The sequence below is a fragment of the Microdochium trichocladiopsis genome (assembly GCF_020744255.1).
Source record: "Microdochium trichocladiopsis strain MPI-CAGE-CH-0230 chromosome Unknown B0I36scaffold_1, whole genome shotgun sequence".
Lineage (NCBI taxonomy): Eukaryota > Fungi > Ascomycota > Sordariomycetes > Xylariales > Microdochiaceae > Microdochium > Microdochium trichocladiopsis.
Window position 1 is genome coordinate 5,451,822 of NW_025763544.1, and position 17,893 is coordinate 5,469,714.

General features: G+C 56.0%; 5 protein-coding genes across 5 annotated transcripts; 3 read left to right on the forward strand and 2 right to left on the reverse strand.

The window, feature by feature from the left end:
* Positions 1-301: 301 nt before the first annotated feature.
* B0I36DRAFT_312633 (cytochrome c subunit) lies at positions 302-1,524 on the reverse strand. The gene is given in 6 exon segments (XM_046152530.1): positions 302-656; positions 753-853; positions 926-1,036; positions 1,051-1,083; positions 1,204-1,263; positions 1,334-1,524. 6 exon segments carry the CDS (start codon positions 1,422-1,424, stop codon positions 498-500), a joined length of 555 nt encoding a protein of 184 aa, XP_046019399.1. The 5' UTR covers positions 1,425-1,524; the 3' UTR covers positions 302-497.
* A 1,684-nt stretch (positions 1,525-3,208) lies between these two features.
* Positions 3,209-3,582, forward strand: B0I36DRAFT_312635 (uncharacterized protein). The gene has a single exon (XM_046152531.1). It carries the CDS (start codon positions 3,344-3,346, stop codon positions 3,533-3,535), a length of 192 nt encoding a protein of 63 aa, XP_046019400.1. The 5' UTR covers positions 3,209-3,343; the 3' UTR covers positions 3,536-3,582.
* Positions 3,583-8,347: 4,765 nt separating this feature from the next.
* Positions 8,348-10,656, forward strand: B0I36DRAFT_312638 (aspartic peptidase domain-containing protein). The gene is made up of 4 exons (XM_046152532.1): positions 8,348-8,922; positions 8,989-9,240; positions 9,295-9,969; positions 10,047-10,656. The coding sequence occupies exons 1-4, from the start codon at positions 8,709-8,711 to the stop codon at positions 10,343-10,345; spliced, it is 1,440 nt and encodes a 479-aa protein (XP_046019401.1). The 5' UTR covers positions 8,348-8,708; the 3' UTR covers positions 10,346-10,656.
* A 383-nt stretch (positions 10,657-11,039) lies between these two features.
* Positions 11,040-11,981, forward strand: B0I36DRAFT_222653 (uncharacterized protein; the record flags this gene model as incomplete). Its single annotated transcript, XM_046149038.1, has 1 exon — positions 11,040-11,981. A coding segment is annotated over one exon (942 nt), but the record flags the coding sequence as incomplete, so codon positions are not given.
* A 967-nt stretch (positions 11,982-12,948) lies between these two features.
* B0I36DRAFT_232810 (OPT oligopeptide transporter protein-domain-containing protein) lies at positions 12,949-15,217 on the reverse strand (the record flags this gene model as incomplete). Its single annotated transcript, XM_046149174.1, has 2 exons — positions 12,949-14,918; positions 14,983-15,217. 2 exons carry the CDS (start codon positions 15,215-15,217, stop codon positions 12,949-12,951), a joined length of 2,205 nt encoding a protein of 734 aa, XP_046019403.1.
* Between the last annotated feature and the right edge of the window lie 2,676 nt (positions 15,218-17,893).

Consider the following 17,893-nt stretch of genomic DNA (forward strand, 5'->3'; position numbering starts at 1 on the left):
GGTCCGGGTCCAGTCCCGGGCATGTGGGTGTGTAGCGAAGACACTTGGCCATAGGTGGGGAGGTGAGAACGCGGGAGCTGACATGCGCCCGAACAGGGCATGACTTCGAGGAAAGGTGTAACGTGACTACGATTTCCAAACAGCGCTGCCAGGTCGTGGGTGTAGTCATCCTCCGCGAATGACGCCATGTCAAAAATCAGGTCAAGGTTTTGGGCAAATGGCTGCGCTCGGTGAGTGCATGAGGGGCCGTTTGTTGCAGTCAAAGTCATCAGTTCAAGCGACACGACACAATCACCCCAGGTGGATCATCCGCCAAAGGTAAGCAGAGTACCGACAGACATGCCATCGTGCAGCAATGCACTAGAACTCGAACGGATTTTACACTGCCGTTAACAATGTACAATAGTCTCTAATGTGTCCTCAACTCCCATCCCACCATCTTGGCTTGGCTTTCGAAAACGAAGGGCGGTGCGGCCGTATGACGTCAAATGCAGCATCTAGCGATATTCAGGCTTGACGAAGTCGGCGAAGGTCTTGGGCTCCTCGTAGCCGTGGTGGTCGTGATGGCCGTGGTGGTCGTCCTGAGGACCAACGTACTCCATCTTGTAGACGCTACCGCACTCGGGGCACCGCTCCATCGGGCGCTCGCGGTTCATCTGCGAGGTGAGTATGTTAGTTGTGAATGCACCGACCGCGTAGCATTGGATGTTGCCAATGCCAATCGGGCCTACGCCAGGGTTGGTTGGACTTACGCCGAGCCAGGTGACAACGTGGGAGTCGGCGGGGTAGCCAGTGCAGCCGGCGTACTGCTCGTCACCAGCAGACCGAATGGTAATGGGGTTCTCGACAGTGCCTGCATACAATCCTCGTCAGTCCTTCCAGCTGTTCCCGTCCCATTTTGCGGAATGGATCGTGTATGACGCACCCTTGCGCGAGGCATCGAGGGGTCGCATATCGAAGATGTCGACACCCTCCATCTTTCCGAGAATCTCGAGACGCTCGAGACCAGTGGCTTGGTCGAGGTCGCTAGGAACCTCTCCAGGGGGGCACCGGGTCCGCGAAGGTCATCTTCGGACTTGATCTCTACATATGTGCATTTGCAGGTCAGTCAATGCCATCCGGCCCCGAGTCGAAAATTGTAGTGGCCAGCGGCAGCGGCGGGGATCGGATCTGCCGTGCCAATTGGCTCACGGGAGCTCGTACCGTTGAAAGACTTCAGCTTCTGGCTGATGGGCGCACGAGGCTCGACGTCCTTGGCATCCCCTACCGTCCCAGAGTTAGTTCCCGGGCACATCGAACGATCCTATCCTCGGCTATGATGCGGCGGTCTTACGGCGGATGGCGGAGGCGATGAAGGTACGGCGGGCGGCGGGCGAGACGGCAGCGCGGCGAGCGACAGCCACAGCGGTGCGTTGCAAGAACATGACGGCGGTCTTCTGGGGTCGCGACGTCGGGGTGGTGGTGTGGTCGGTTGAGGTCGAGGTTAGAGAGGGATTTCCCAATCGTCTGATTTGTCGACAGATTCAGAGAGCTCCTGCACGCTCCGTCGCCAGCGTGCCAAGGTGCTTACCACATTCGGCGGGCCTTGGGCGACGTCGAAGCCACGTGATCGCGCTACCGGGTAGTTAAGAAACGCCCTTTGTGGGGACTGCTCGTGCGGTATTGCACCCGTTGCCAACTCTTCCGTCGCTCATCGTGCACGTTATCCCAAAATGTTGTGTCCAGAATGCAACGGTCAACGTCAAGTAAGAACGTGTTCTTGACGAAATATATGCACCATGACCAGCGAACGCACCGCGGATCCAGAGCAATGCTGTTTAGCAGAGAGCAGCATCAGCAGGGCGGCAGTCTTGCGGTCATGCCGCTGACTCAGCATCTTCAACCTCTCAAACTAGTGTCTCGGCCATGTCCAAGCAGGATCAGGCTCATCGTTCGGTTGTCGCGTTTGTTGACATGAGCCTTTCAGTTTCTGACCAGTACTACTCATATATTCTTATTACACTGGTCTTGGTTCTGGCCGCCCGATGGCGTGTAGCCAAAGCCAAAGCCAGATCACATCCCGACGTAGCTGGGGTTGACCAACAAACCCTCTGTGCCTTGGCGCGGATACCTGCTGATTATTGCCCTCGGTATCCGCCAGCCCTGTCCATGGGCTTCTTGGTGGCATGAACTCTACTGAATCTAACTACTTGAGTCTGCGATACCCTCCTTGCAGGGTTTTGCTTGCCATGGTCAAGCCACCAAGAAGCCATCAGCGGTCTTGGCCGACTTCCACAGGTCAGCCGCACAAGTCATCCGTCCTCTTGCTTGGGCAAAAGTCGCCAAGGCCGCATGTAACAACTTGCGTTTGGTTGGTTGCTGAGTATGCCACTACCATAGTGTTCATCGCTTGTAGGTGCTATTGGTGGTGCTCTTGATCCGTCGCGTCGTAATCACCCCTCGAGACCCCCTCCAGATGCAGGCCGACCAGGGTGGCGTGGACTTGACGCAGGGTTTCCCAGAGACAGGTCGATGCCATCAATGAGAAGCGACTGAGAAGGATCTTTTGTACGGGTTGCGGGCAACAGCAGAACATTTTGTTGGTTCCTCGTCCGGTCCTGCTTCTGCTAATTGTTTGTTGGTTGGTTGACGGCAGTCAAATATCGCCTCCCCGGTTTTCTAGCATGTTCGTTGGTGGTGTGGCACACCGTACCAAGCTCACGCTCCACATCAAATGTCACAGTGAACCTTGAAATCTCGGCTGAAAACCAACACACACTCGACTTTGCGGCGAGAATGCGTCTTGTGGAACACAGATCAAGTGATCCCATTCGACCAGGAAGGAACTCGTCGAATCTGCGCTTCCTCGAGCCCGCGTCGTCGAGCTGGCTTGTCTTGTTGGCGAGCCACAGCAACTGCTGGGAGCCGCCCCGCAAGTGCGCGACCACAATCGGCAGTTGCAGGCATCGTGACAACATGTGTGGTTGGCAACCCAGGCCGAGCTCGCATGGGGTCCCACCTAGGCGTCACTGGCAGGGGGGCCATTCGTAGGGTAATTGTGCGTCGGAGCACAGGCGGTTATACTGCATCCTGCCACAAATTTGTCATGGCTATAAGCCGTGCTGCTATAGGACGTATTGCGCGCCACCGGCGGGCAATGCGGCCGCCGATATTCCTCATCATTCTGTAACCGTCGCATATTGCTGATGCATCCAACAGCTCCGCATTCCGTATAGGGCTCCAGTAGTGTGGACATATCCTGTACGCAGAGCTGCGGGCCCCGGTGCCCGTGGCATCTAGGTTTTTCCGCCCTAGGCACGACTGGGGTCTGGCTAACACCAGCCCTGGTCTGGCTTTACGATAGATGAACGGCGCAGCATGTTGTCAGCCCGTACAGGGAATGTTCCCAAGACCGATCCATACTTCCCCGGGCCCGTGTGAATGCAGGCAGCCCGGACCATGGATCCTAGGTAGCCGACGTCGCCGACATAATTGCCGTGCATATCTGGGCTGCTACTACAATCCTACAACCCACCGTACGCCTGCACGGCACTAGCACCCCATCACAGTTTGCCCTTGCGTTTCATGTGTTAGCCGAGGTGAACAGGACGACGCTGCTGCTGACAATTACCGAAGGGGGGGGGGGGATGGAAAAAAGAAACACGAAGCCGTTCCAGTGCTCTGCCGTCCATAGCATAGAATATTAAGCACGCCACAACGTCTTCGTTCTCTACTGATGTGCAACTCCTTGTTGCGCAAAAGGACATAGCGCCGCACAACGCATAATTGGCCCAAACGGGCAATTCGGGCGGATCCTGGCCATTATCCTTGGCTGTCCGGGTTGGCTTTCTCGCACCCTCTGAAATTGTGGAGGCCACGACTTCACGTAAATTACGGGAGTCCTGCCCCGTGGCTGGGCCATGTAGCCACGTTTTTTTTTTTCCAACGCGAAGAAGACCAAGTCGGCTAGCATGCCAAGAACAGATCTTCTTTCGTAATAGGCAATATGCCTTCCCAAGGCAGAGACGAACATTCGCCTGTTTCTTGCGTTGTGGGAACTGGTTGTCTGCCTGTCCGGAGCATTGTGGGCTCTGACGCTGTGTGTGCATGGATACAGGGTGGCACGCCCTCGTTTCCCGGGTACCAGAGTCAGCTGGACCGAGAGTGCCTATGTGTGCCCTGGCTGTTGTTGTTGGTGTCTGTTGGTGCTGCTGCTGGTGCCTTCCAGGACCCCCCGTGAGATCCTCAATCGCCAACGAAGCAGATTGGGCAGGAAACCCCTCGGAAAAAGTGACACGGCGTTCAGGATTTCGCGCCGTCTCCACCTCATGCGGTGGCTGCTTGCTCGGTTACTCATTTTCGGGAAGGATGTCAGTCAGACAGACGGTGTGATCACGGAGAGGATGACGACAGCCATCCGTGGCGTCCAAGCAACGGGGCGAGGTAGCCGTACAAGGAAGGGGTGGTGTCATTTGCTTGCTTTCCAAGCTGAGGTCCCGCCTTATCTGATCTTCGGTTCTCGAAGATTCAAGGTCCGGAAAAGAACGGGCGGTTCCGAGCCAGTGTCATCCGCGTCTACCATCGTAAAGCTTTACAAGTCACATCAAGATATGGCAGTCTCTCTGATGATATTCGAAAGGACAAGTATGAAAGTTATGTCACCTGACCTAGTGGCTCAGTGCCTCGTTGCTGCAGGCAATCTTTTTGCCGCACTGTCATTCGCGGGGGAAAACAATGATGTTTTTCTTGAGTGCTCGAAAGACTCAACTCAAAGCAGGCGAAAATGACCTCTAAATTACGTGAAAACTCGACCAGTGTGTCGCAGCGCTGCATAGTCCAAGTTGATGTTACGAAATGCCCATGCGATAGTGAGTGCTGGAGATCCAAACGTGAAATCACAATGCCGTTCCAAGTTGAAGCAAATCCATCTACTGGCGAAAGACAAAAAACACCTGCGATAACTGTCAACTGCAAAACACAGGTAACTACCAAAACCAAGTAACTAACAAAAAAAACATAGTTACCAGGCCTCTCAGAATTACTTAAGGAAGTTAGATGCCTTCACAAGCTACGGGGGATTGTTGCATCCTTTGTCCAAATACCTCGGTTATTTCGCGATCCTGATGTTGTCTGAACTTGTGGCTCGCTCCTCACTGGAAATGAGGTTCCAGAAGTAAGAACATGCCGCACATGTTAGTATCTCGTGTGCAGTCGCAGCAAACATAAGTGCGGCGTTCTTGAGATACAAACACCACCAAGCGCCAAACCTCCCCAGACGATTCGATACAGACAACTCAGGCTCCATGGAGTCGGCTACTGAGGAGCCTTGTGGACTTGCGATACCAATGAAGGCTCTAGACAAAGCTCACAAGCAAGACAAACAGCGAGGTAGATGATGAAGGACAACCCAGCCTCCATACTCGTCTATGATCTCTTGGCCTCAAGTGAACCAACGCGAAACATGTAGACATTGCTATCTCTGTCAGTTAGTGTATCTGCGGACACTCGCCCCTATTGGACTAGGGAAAGACCTCAGGAGACTCCTGCCAGCTATGCGGTGTATTGATCAATGTGAACCACGTGGGATATGCTTCATCAGTTTTCGTTGGACTCGTCACTTTGGATCACTATCCAAGCAAAGTCCCAGCCACGTCTTGACAGACACCTCACATCGCTCAGTAAGGATGACACCAGCGCAAAACCTGTCCTCCCATACTAGACTTTATGCAACTCCTTCCGTCGCCCGGAAAGCACGTAGCACAGTGGCCCTTTGTCCAGCTCCCGTGAACTCAAACTCAACAATCACCACACCTACCAACTGCTATGTTAGAGCCTCTTCGCTAGGCCAGGCAGCATGTTCTTCCGGGATTCCGACTTCACCTCACAAGCTCCCATGTCGAGCGCGCCTCTTTGCTCTGTTCCCAATTCCCCCTTCCCACTAATATCGACTGGCCGGCTTTCGCCTTGCCTCGAATCTCGCCGTCCCTGTCACCTGGCATGCCCCTAGCATCGCTGACAACAACGCAACTCTGTTCTCCTTGCTTCTCGTCAAATGTCAATGATAAAAACGTACATCTCACAACTTTTAACCCCCCCGGTCCACGTCATAACCACCGCATCCGGGTTGACCCTCTGAAGAGTATGCCAAGAGCCCAGTCACCTTCCAGAAGATCCCGGACCGGCGGCTCTGAGAGTTTCCAGAGCCTGGCTTGCGGGGACGTGATGATCAGGTACGCATTTATGAGGTCGTCATCGATTTAGACATGGCAAGCAGTTATGGTACCTGTGTGGTCTTCACAAAGGTATACGTGCACACCGGCCCAATTCAGGAACAGGGAGGTCTCGCCGGGCGTGTTGCCAAACTGTGGGCACCATTCACAAGTGCTCTTCTTCACCACGTGAGCCAGTCTACAGTCTGTAATGTTGTGCAGAAGGCTGGAGGTGTGAGTCACAATATCAGTCGGCGATGCGGCCTGACATGACCCGGCGTGCAAGTCACAGCGCCTGTTCATCCGGGCCGCCTTGTCACTAGCATGCACGGCCCAAAACCCCAAGATTCTGTGTGTATGGTTACAGTGTCGCCCACCTCTAAACCTACATGTTACCGAGGCACGATGGCTTGCGAACGGCACAAGGTATCGTGAAAGTCGACGACACGGGACTCGCCGAAAAGCAACCCCGACTGCATTACGTTTGTCTCTCAACCTTGTCGGGGACTATTGCACTGCCCCAGATCGCAAATTTGAGTTGTGGATGTACAATGACATGCATCAATCGTGCTGCCACCTACCTTTACGGGCCATCATGCTTGCTTGTTAGATGTACACCTCTTCTGTGTATCGGCTATGTGTGACGCAGAAATGCGAATCGCCGTTTGCGCCAACAGGTTCTCGTGCTCGTTGGGCTTGCCAAGTGCCGCCCATTGTCACATGCCTGCTCGGCATAACGAATTTTTCAGCCTCGAGGTCGCAGCGCAAATATCCCTGCGTCTGATCCCCCGACTGTGGACATGAGGCTCTGCCCGGCTCAGTCCCGCGGCGAGGAGAAACAGGGGACAGAAGTCCTTGCAATGCAACATCACCTCCATTTCTCCTGGGCAAAGAACCTTGCCCGCCAGGTTCTCGCCGGCTACCCGCGGATGATTTATACGCTGCCGGTGCCGAAGCCAGGTAGGCGAGCTTCCCTATTCAACTACCGAGCGCGCATACTGGCGTTTTCAAGGGTCATTTATTTTTGCGTGCAGACTTGCTGCATCTTCAGGGCGCATAGAAGCATTGGCTGCGGGGAGTGGGAGCAAGTGACTCCGCGCGCTCCTTGCCTGCGCATGAAACTGGAACCGGGCCACCCAGCCGATCGCCAAGGCCTTGGCCTAACCGGTGTGCAAAGCCTGTTGGAATTCTTCTGTCAAGCAGCACGGAGCAGAACAGTGTGTGATTAATTATCGGCCTGGCACACCGAGATCAGAGGGGTAAGTTGTGCCGGCCAGTGGGGCGCAGAACACGCGGCTCCGGTTCCTGAAGATCGGGGCACACGGGTGCGGCAGCGCCGGTGCATGCGCGCGATGGGGAACTTGGGTCCGCCGTGGGGTCCGGGAACTTTGAAGCGCCATGGAGACCTGTGGTTACAGTGGCGCTAAGAGCAGTGTGAAGAACCTTAGTTGGCGGGATGCTTGAGGTTCTGGCGGGTGTGCGAAAAGAATAGCCTGACTGCGCTACTCGGACGCTCGGGATGCATGCGATGGTAAGAGCGACAAAGGCAGGCTGGTGGTTGCGCTGATGACTCGTGAATGACCGCGGGAAGGGCCTCCCAAGGTGCAACCCTGCAGGACCGCTGGCTGGCTGCCGGAGGGTGCTTGAGGCGGAAGGTGCGGCGCCCATTGTGCCCTGGCAGGCGCTGGCTGGCACGCCCTGGGCAGCGTCTCGCCGCCTGCTCAGGCCAGGCACCGCGCAGGAACACCCGTCCCTCCACTCATTCATCGCACATCGTGGCTGTGGTTGCCTGCCACGCTTTCCCCCTTTTTCTTTTTTTCCGTTGCCCCTGCGATGGCTCTCCTTGCCTCTGCTCCCGATCCTGCACATCTAAAGGAGCATCCGGGCATCGAGTCGAGCATCCATTCTCACGGCCACGGACATCGTCGATGACTACCACTCGACCACTGTCTCCAGTGAGCCGCCTGTACCTGGCGACAGCATGTCTCGAAGCCCCTATGGGTGTTCTTCTCCTTTCCGGCCCTGGCTGGCGTGCTTGGCGCCGCGCGGCTCAGGCACACATGCTTACCTCATGGCAGTGATGGCGCCTCGCTAAACCTAGTGGCGTTTGATCTCCAACGTCTTCCCCTACTGTATTCTGCTCTACTGTGCTCGCCGTGATCGACAGCACCGTCTCAGGCACGGTACCTGAAAAGCATCACAATGACTCGAACAGATTCTGGCTGTGCCACTGACGCGTATATTCGTCAAATCTGCTGCTGTATGACCTGATTCCACTTCTCCCATGCTTCGCAAGTGACCTCGTCGTGCTGGGGTGGCTTTGTACTTTGCAATACTCTTCTTCTCTCTCAGGTGGCTGGAATCACCTCTTTTTGCCAGGTCGACTTCCTGGAAAGTTCCCTCCCTTGGGTTTATCCGCGCGATAGAGATCTGAGTTTCCCGCTGGCTGGATAACCAGACGTGTCGTGGTAAGGGGCCTTGGTATCAGAGATTGGAAGCAGCAGTGAGAACTCGTCCTGGATGTGGCCGACGATGCGAACGTCAACCGCTGCACTTTTTGGCTTGCTTGCAATTGTTACTGCACATGTCGACAACAAGAACAGGCAAGGCCGTCAGCTCGTGTTTCCCATTGTCCGTTCTATCGAACAACCAACCCCAGAATACGCCAGGCCAAGTAGACGACTCGAGAGTGTTATTGTTGCAAATCGTTCAGACATTGCATATTACGCTCGTTGTAAGTGATCTATGACCCTCCTACCGAGCCACCTAGCACAACAAGGACTGACGGTGCGCTTGATAGTGACTTTTGGCACGCCTCCTCAACCACAATTCGTGCTCCTCGACACCGGTTCCTACGAGCTCTGGGTCAATCCAGACTGCACGGCCCTCAACAACGAGCTGGACGCACGATTTTGCCAGGCACTTGGACGTTACAACGCTTCTGCCTCATCGACGTCGCTCTCGCTGGGCGAGAGCAAGACTTTACAGTATGGGATAGGCAATGCCACCTTCGTGTATCACAAAGACACTGTGGGTGTCTCGAACTCAACAGGTACGCATCTTTCTGTGCCAGTCGCTCGGACGTCTTCGTATTGACCATGTACAGAGTTGAGTTTGAACAACCTCCAGTTTGGGGTAGCCACGGAAACCGAGGATGCTCCGTCAGGCATTCTCGGCCTGGGCTACGGCAAAGAAGTAGCCACAAAGTATCCCACCTTTATCGATCAGCTTGCTGAGCAAGGAACCACGAGTACGAAAGTTTTCAGCATTGCGCTAGGGGGCAAGGAGGAGGAGGAGGGAACACTCATGTTTGGTGGGCTCGATGCTGGTAAATTCAGTGGCAACCTGCAGACCCTGCCGATCCTGCCGCCCTCGCAATCGCCAGACCAGCGCCCGCGGTATTGGATAAACCTGAAGGCAATCGGCTCGAGCTCAGAAGCAAGTAACGAGGCAAAGACGTACGAGGAGTCCCGCAACCTGACGGTGTTTCTCGATACCGGGTCCACGATGACCTTGTTGCCCATGGCGCTGGCCAAGAGAATCGCGGCCGACTTTGGTGGCAGCGAGCCTGACGACAATGGCCAGTTCGTGGTTGACTGCGCAATGGCACAGGCTGAGAGGACACTGGACTTTGCTTTTGATGGGACCACGATCCGTGTGCCATACTCTGAGATGATCAGGGAGTTTGGCATTGGCATGGGCAGCGTGAAGTGTTATCTGGGTGTTCGTGGCAGTGACGACTTTGTCTTGCTGGGCGGCTCAATGTTGCGCTCAGCTTATGGTGAGTAACCCTCTTCCGAGTGCCACACATCAACTGGTTGTTTCTGATGCTGACGATGATTCCCCTCTGGATCGCAGTGGTTTTCGATCAAACCAACAATGCCATCCACCTTGCGCAATATGTCAATTGTGGCAGTCGTGCAGTTGAGATCACTGCTGACTTTGACTTCAAGTCCACACGAGGCGATTGCAGTCCGCTATTGGCTACGGACCGACCCGAGGTGACTTCAGCTATTGTCAGTGGCAATACGCCTACGTCCTCAACAGCCATCGGCCCGTCGGAATCTGCTGTGAGCTCTGGCTCTCACTCAGATATCACGTTTCAGGGGTTGTGGCGGATCATAGCACTGGCATGCGCCATGATATTCTTACATTGAAGGGGGCAGGATGAGGGCTCTTCTATCGAGGCCGACATATGTGTTCGTTGTGTCATAGGTATTGGTTACTCAAGGACCTTGTCGTCGTTTGCTCGTGGCGTTTTGCTGCTTTGGGCAAGCGAGACCAGGGGGCCCACTGGCTTAGAAGTGTCCATGGGTGTCTGTCTGGAATAGACACCAGCGTCTTCGGGGATACCACAGGTGACTTTAGCGGTTTGGGGCTCCATACTATCGAGCATTCACAAATTGTCGAATAACCGCTCGTGAACAACAGACGTCCATATGCAAAGTGAGTATCATCTGTTCCTCGGGGCCCATGAGAATTGTGTCTGAGCCAGGTACCGGTTTGGTTCCAACCAAGTCCCTCTGTGACGTGAACCCTGCGAAACCCCGCACTTTGGATTCCCCAACTCGCTGGCAACTACAACCGTGGTTCTGCAAATTGACATCAGAGCTTCACACGCCGGTTAAGAGTGAGTCTCACAAAAGCCGTTCTTCGAATCATCATACACGTGCAAGCGTTCACGCAAGAGCTGACTAAAACTCCAGGCCCTATCTCACAGCACTTACACACGTTCATCGTCGGCTTCTGCAACTCCGAGACCGCTCCCTCAAGACAAGCCATCATACTCGAGCCGTGCCTAAGAACCTAGAGCTGTAGTCCCAAGGACAGTAAACAATGGCCTCTCCTCCGATCAAGAACGTCATATTGCTCGGCGCGACGGGGAACCTGGGCACCGAGATACTCAACGCCCTCATCAACTCGGGCCAGTTCACCGTAACCATCGCTCAGCGCGCCTCCTCCTCATCACGGCCCGGCCCCAAGGCACCCAGCGACAAGTTCATCACCGTCAACATCGACGATGACCTGTCCCTGGACAGCCTCAAGGCCGCCTTCCGGGGCCAGCACGCCGTCATCGTGGCCACACGGCCCGGCGACGGCCAGTCGCAGCTGCGCATCGCCGACGCCGCTGCCGCGACCCCCGGCATGCGGCGCGTGATCCCCGCCGACTATGGCAGCTGCGACTCGACGACGGCCCGGGCGCAGGAGCTCGTGCCCATCTTCAAGCGCAAGGCCGAGGTCCGGGCGCGGCTGCAGAGCCTGGCCGAGGCATCATCATCATCGTCGTCGTCGTCGTCGTTCTCCTGGACGAGCATAGTCTGCGGCCACTTCTTCGACTGGGGCCTGCGCGAGAACTTCCTGCACTTCAACCTGCGCACGCGCACGGCTGACATCCTCGGCGACGGCACCATGCGCAGCTCCACGTCCACCCTTGCGCGGGTCGCCGAGGCCGTCGTCAGGGTGCTCTCCCCGGAGCACGAGGCCCGCACGCGCAACATGATCGTCTACGTGCAGAGCTTCTGCGTGTCGCAGCTCGACGTGCTGCGGGCGCTCGAGCGGGCCACGAGCGGCGGCGGCGGCGGCGGAAAGGAGTGGCAGGCCAAGTACATTGACGCCGAGGAGTTCATTGCCGAGAACAAGGCCCGCGTGGAAAAGGGCGAGACCGAGGCCAACGAGGACCTCGTCTTTGCGCTGGGCGCGATCGATGGGGACTGGACTACCCGCGAAGGGTTCGCGATGGAGATGCTGGGGCTGGAGGATGAGGATCTGGACGAGGTGGTGGGGAGGGTGGTCAGGGAGGAGGAGGAGAAGCTGGCGACTCGGTAGCTTTTTGCATATAATTTTGAGGTGTTTGCATTGAACTGGATAGTTGAGAGAGAGAGAGAGAGAGAGAGAGAGAAGCTCGATCGTTTTCGGGGACGAAATGATCAGGGTCTTTTCGTGAGTTCATAGGTCGAGATAGGATCTGACGCATTACGGATACTTCCACAGACGTGAGGTCTCCGTGTGCTCTCGTAAATGCTTACATTGTTCTCGCTCGCCAGCACAGCTTCCACCTTCCATCGTATCAATCGATGGCGCCAAGAATGACACAAAAGGACAATATATACCCACAAACAGGGGACGGAGAAAGGAATGGTACGACCATGCTGGTTGTTGTTAATGTCCGCCATTGTTGACACACGCGCCAACCTGAGACCTCTGTCAAAGCATGCATATATATATCTACATATATACATGTATATCTCTCCCTTTGAGTCCGTAAACAGGCTCGAACAGTAATTGTCCATCTCTTGTTTCCCCTGCCCTGATGAATACACACCATCCTGAAAGAGACCATCGCCGAAGATCAAGGAGGAGCAGTACACATCGGTTAAAGAAATGCGCTAGCTCTCACGGTTTTCACATTATATTGACATGGTTCTGAAAGCACAACGAGACGAAATAATTGGATCAAGGTCCACATCCGACGACCACGCCATCGAGCCTGGCATGCGACGGGGGCACTTCTTGGAGTCTGTGCCAGGTGCCAGTTGCCAGTTGTTCAACCATTAACAAGTTGAAAACAATGTCCCCGGTGCCACGAACATACACAGAATTGGGATCAGGTGGAGAGAGAATACACAGAATCATTTCAGGTACGTTACTGTATTTGATAGTAACTAAGATGGGTATATGACTAATTACCAGTCCCGGTGGGACACCACGCTTTTTTTTGAGCAACTTCTCTCCTATCATCCACTCAACTCCTGTCGACCATTTAGCAAAAACCACCGGGGCAGCCCACAGTGGTGCCGTAGACATCACCAGAGACGTTGGCAATCTGGAGAACGGCACCAACGACACCACCCAGACCCTCACCGGCGATGAAGCCAGCGGCAATGGCGTAGCAGTAAATGTCGAAGGTGTGCATGCTGTAGTGGCGCCACAGCTTGGCGATGATGGCACCAAACATGGCAGCGGTGGTGAAGACGGGGTTGGGCAAGACGAAAGAAAGCGCGACAGCACCCCAGTTGGGGAGCCAGACACGGTACTTCTCGCGCTCACCAACCAGGTAGTAGTGGCGGAAGACGACCTGGCAGACGGAAAAGACACCCATGACGATGGCGAAAATACCGGCAGACAGGGGGATGTGCACCTCAGGGTCGGTGACAGCGCTGGCAACGGCTGCCCACGCGGCAACGGAGGGAACGCCGAAAGCGCAGTGGTCGTCGCCATTGAGGATGCAGGGGTACGCCTGAGTGAAGAGAACGAAGAGACCAGGGGCCAAGAAGACACTGATCAGAGTACCGCAAGCCTGTGCGTACCACTGCTTGACAGGGGGGGTGCCGAGCAGGAAGCCGGTTCTGAAGTCACCAGTGAGAGAGGTGGCAACGTCCGCAGCACCGGAGGCCAGACTGCCAGCAACCAGGTTAAGTCTCTGGGCATCCTTGATGGTGTAGCCCTTGCCAGAGGTGGCAGCACCGAAGATGAGCTGAGAAGCTTTCGAGGCGGCGGTAAGAGGCGTCTGATCTGTGACAGCACCAATCTGGATGGCGAGGAAGGAGAAGATGAAGCCGAGAATGCAGGCCAGAATGGTCAAGCCAGGGTGCATGCCCCACTGGAAGTGGAAGATGAGCATGGCAAGCACGATGGTGACGAGCAGACCGATTGACCAGACGGCGACAGGGACCTGCTGTTCAGGGGTGGCGGGATCCTCAACCATATCCTCGGTGCCCTTGACGTCCTGGGCGGCACGCTTGGCGAAGAACTCGGAGTGCTTGCCACGCTTGACGAGGAAGTCGTTGATGCTGACAGACATGCGGTGGCCGACGACCTTAAAAGCGTACCAGATGACCTTGTACTGGACAAACAGCTCAGCCATGGATGTGCAGACCATGATCATGACACCGGGCCACAGGAGCCAGTAACGGGGCGAGGGAGTGGTGTGGCCGAGGTTTTTAAGGCTGGTATAGCTGTACCAATCCTTCCACAGGGGGTCGTCAGGGATCTGGAGTTTGCCAGCACACTCGCCAGTGAAGACCAGGAGAGGGCCAATGACACCCCAGGCGAGGAAAGCACCGCCAAACATAGACAGGGCACTGTTCATGCCAATGAGCATACCGGAACCGATAAAGGCAGGAGTGATCTCAAACCACCAGCCCCAGCTCTCAATGTGCATGGCCCAGCTGGTGTAGTTGGACCAGACGTGGATCCAGGTGAAGAAGTGCCAATCGTACAAGACACCAGTAGCGTAGAGAGAGGCAACCTTCTGGACGAGAGCCAGAGTGAACGAAATGCCAAGGGCCTTGAGCTTCTTGACGGCAGTGGCAGCGCCTGCAGCACCGGCGTGCATGGACTGGATAGTCAGGGCCACAGCAGTAGGGCTGGGGAACATAAGTCTCAGCTCCCGACCGATGCGGATGATGAAGAACTTGCGGAGAGGGGTGACGAAGAAAAGGCCGAAGAAGCTGCACACGATGGTGATGGTGATGAGCTTGCCAAAGTCGTCCTTGGGGTTGGGGGTTCCGTCGCCCATGGTGCCGAGGAGGTACATGGCAGGAAGACCGGCGACGAAGAGACCGGCAATACCGCCAGAGCCCGTGGCAGCGGCCTGGACAATGGAGTTCTCCTGCGGACCAAAGGGACCGCCAATGATCGGGAGGTTAGTCCGAGAAAAGAACTTGAGGATTCCATATCCGAAGATAGCACCGAACATGGAAGCACCGAAAGTGAAGCCAGTCTTGAGACCTGTGGCGAATCATGTCAGTACGTTGACCACGCTCTTTTCGAGCAAGAAGATGTAAAGACTTACCCAGGTACAAGTTGGAGGCGTTGACGAGGCCACCAAGGATGATACCGACAATGACGGCACGGGCGGTAAGAATGGACTCCTCGTGGGGAATGGAGTCATCGAGCTTCAACGGACGGTACAAGTCGAGTTCCTCGACCGAGTCAACCTCGACTTTGATGTCAGAGGGGGTCTTCTCGTTGTTGGAAGAAGTCTGGCCAAGCTGGAGGGTGTCCTTCTCCAGGGTGGGAGTGGCCATCGTGTGGTCGGCAATCTCAGCCGGGCGAACAGCGGTGGACTCCATGGCTGCCAATCTCTCTGAAGATCAAAGGGCAAAGAGTGGCGATCGATGTCCAGGAGGATGTCTGGAAGGGGATGAAGAGCAAGCAGCCAAGACCGAGGCCAAGAGCATCCGAGGGGATGGCTAGTTATATGTGCAAACGGATTGACGGCCGTCTATCAATGGACCCCTCACAAGAGAGTCTGGGGTAGACCGGAGGTATGCAGGTGGGTGCAGTCAAATCGCGTGTCCAGGCCAGTGGCAGGGGGCGGCGATCCGTCTGTGCGGCGAGGCTTTACCTGTAGCCATTAGCCACCCACGACTCTTGTCGTTATCTCTGGAGCCGGGGGGATTGTGGTCGGTTCCGGACATTAGTCGGACCTCATGCCCAGCTTGTTCGTGACCCCCAGATAACAAACAGCCAGCCTTGCCTGTGGGTGTGTGGACTCGGGTTCAGCTCAAACGACGGCAAGTCCATGGCTGTGGAGCTAGCCAACCCCAGACGCGAGCAGCCGACGGTCGTCCAGAGCAATCCGGCCACCTGCTCGCCACAGAGGCCAGAGGGCGCTCCTCGGTGGTGTGTAGCATCGCTGATCTTGGGCTGCCTCGCTGGTGAGGGCGGCCGACTCCTCCAGGGGTTGGTTGTTGGTCAAACGGGTCTCGACTAGGTTTTGCCCCAAGAAAGGGCATGACTGCATGAACGACCCGCCTAGGACGAATCAAGCTTCTCTGCTAGGCCCCGGCACTAGTTCTTGCGTGGGAAAAGTCCCCGCGCCTAAACCAATCCACCATCAGCATCATTTTTGCGCACCTCGTACGTCTGGCCTGGGTTATGTGCGCCCTGGCAGTTTGGGGGGAAATTTGTAAGTGATCCTTGGAGCATAATCCCACCTGACGACTGACAACATAAAACCAGTAAGAAAATGCATCTGTCAGATAGCCTGACTGGTGCGAGCTACTCGTGCTCGAGACGTCTTCGTGGCTTTCGCCGCTCGCCCATCACTTGGCCACGGAGGACTCAATTCGCCATCTCGTGGTTCGTGGTGGCACGGATGTTCGTGTTTTACATATGAGGTACCCATCTGGGACGGTGCCCTGCAAATCCGCGCCCAGGCTAGCCTAGCAGAAACGACGATGCCGAGGTGCAGGCTGCGACGTTCCATCAGGAGCTGTGGTGGTTGCTTGCCCCCCTGTCTTGCCTTGTGTTTGTGGTGGCTTGGATAAGCTTCAGATGCATGTCGCCAAGATTTGTGCCCAGAGAGCCAAGTCCTCACCCGTGACGGCTGCCAAGAATGTGGAGCTGCCAACCAAGGTGCCACCCACGTCGTCTGCGGCTGATGCCATGAGGCTCCCTGCACAAGGAAGGATAGAGGAAGACGGCCCTTACGACGCGCTCTAAAGTCAATGAATGCCACTCTCTACGGATCGTAAGGAAGGAATCCAAAGCACCACCACTGTGACAGTGGTCAAGCATGTCTGCACGGCAATCCATGCTTGTGCGCAGATAGCACTCCTGCGGAGATCGCCGCTACTCTCTGCAAGGGGCAAATTTCCAGGCCGTAACCATGCCGTAAGAAGATTGTGTTAGCCCGGTGATTAAGCCCCGAAGAGGGCCTAGCGACCACTGTGTCTCCAGACCAAAAATGGACCTCCCGCAAGTAGGTTAGTGATCAAGGACATCGTGTGGACAGTGGTCCGGCCGGTTTTGGGGTCCAGGGCCAACCACCATTCGCAACAAGGCCAACCCGCCGCTGTTCTAGAAGCATTTGCCCCTCCTCACCCTGGAAATCCGTTGGTGTGGGACAAGCTTTTCAGAGCCGCCGACTAGCGCAAGCGCGAGAGTTGTGCTTGGAGAGGCAATCACACACTCTCGTGGCAACAATGCACGGCATGCTTCGACTTGGCGCTAGAGTTCCTGCGGGGGAGGCGACCGCTCGGCTACCACCGGAGAATGAGCAGAAGGACAGAAGAGAATCGAGGTTGCGCTTCAGCGTCAACAGCTGGAGCAGGCAGGACCCTCGTATCCCCGGAAACCACTTGCAGGCAGTTGCTGAGACCGTTGCGGGAGTGGGTCGTTGCAGTGAGGATGCGGAAAGTGGCAGGTGGGCTGCGGCGCTTGATGGTGCCAGATTGAGATTGACGAGTGCTTGCGCGGCTCCACCACAAAGGGTTTCCTACTCGCAAGCGACTTCTTGATGGCAGGTGGCCCTCATGCAGGCGGCAAGGCAGGTCAGGTGCTGCAAGGGGTCCCGGGCAGCTCGGATCATTCTGCCCCGGTGCTGACGCCTGGCTGGCGGTTCTGGAATCGGCGTATCTGAGCCTTGAGCGAGCTGTTGGCCGTGCCACGCGTCAGCGAGATAAGAAGGGAAGGGCAGGCGATGGCCGGGACGGACTGATAACATACGCAGTAGATCGTGTGGCTGTCGAGCGCCGGAGGATCTGGGTGGCGGGCACTAGCAAGCGGGAGGGGCAACGGTCGAGTCGGAGGGATTGACGTGCGAGAGTCGAGGTGTCAAAAGTCTGGACGAGGTTTTTGCGCGGATGGGCATGCGCGGGCGAGGCGTTGGAGGACAGTGGGGTTGCACCGGGAGTGGGGCGCGTAGCGGGAGGCAGTTGCCAAGTCGCGCAGAAAAGCTTGTCGAGGCTTCTTCTGCT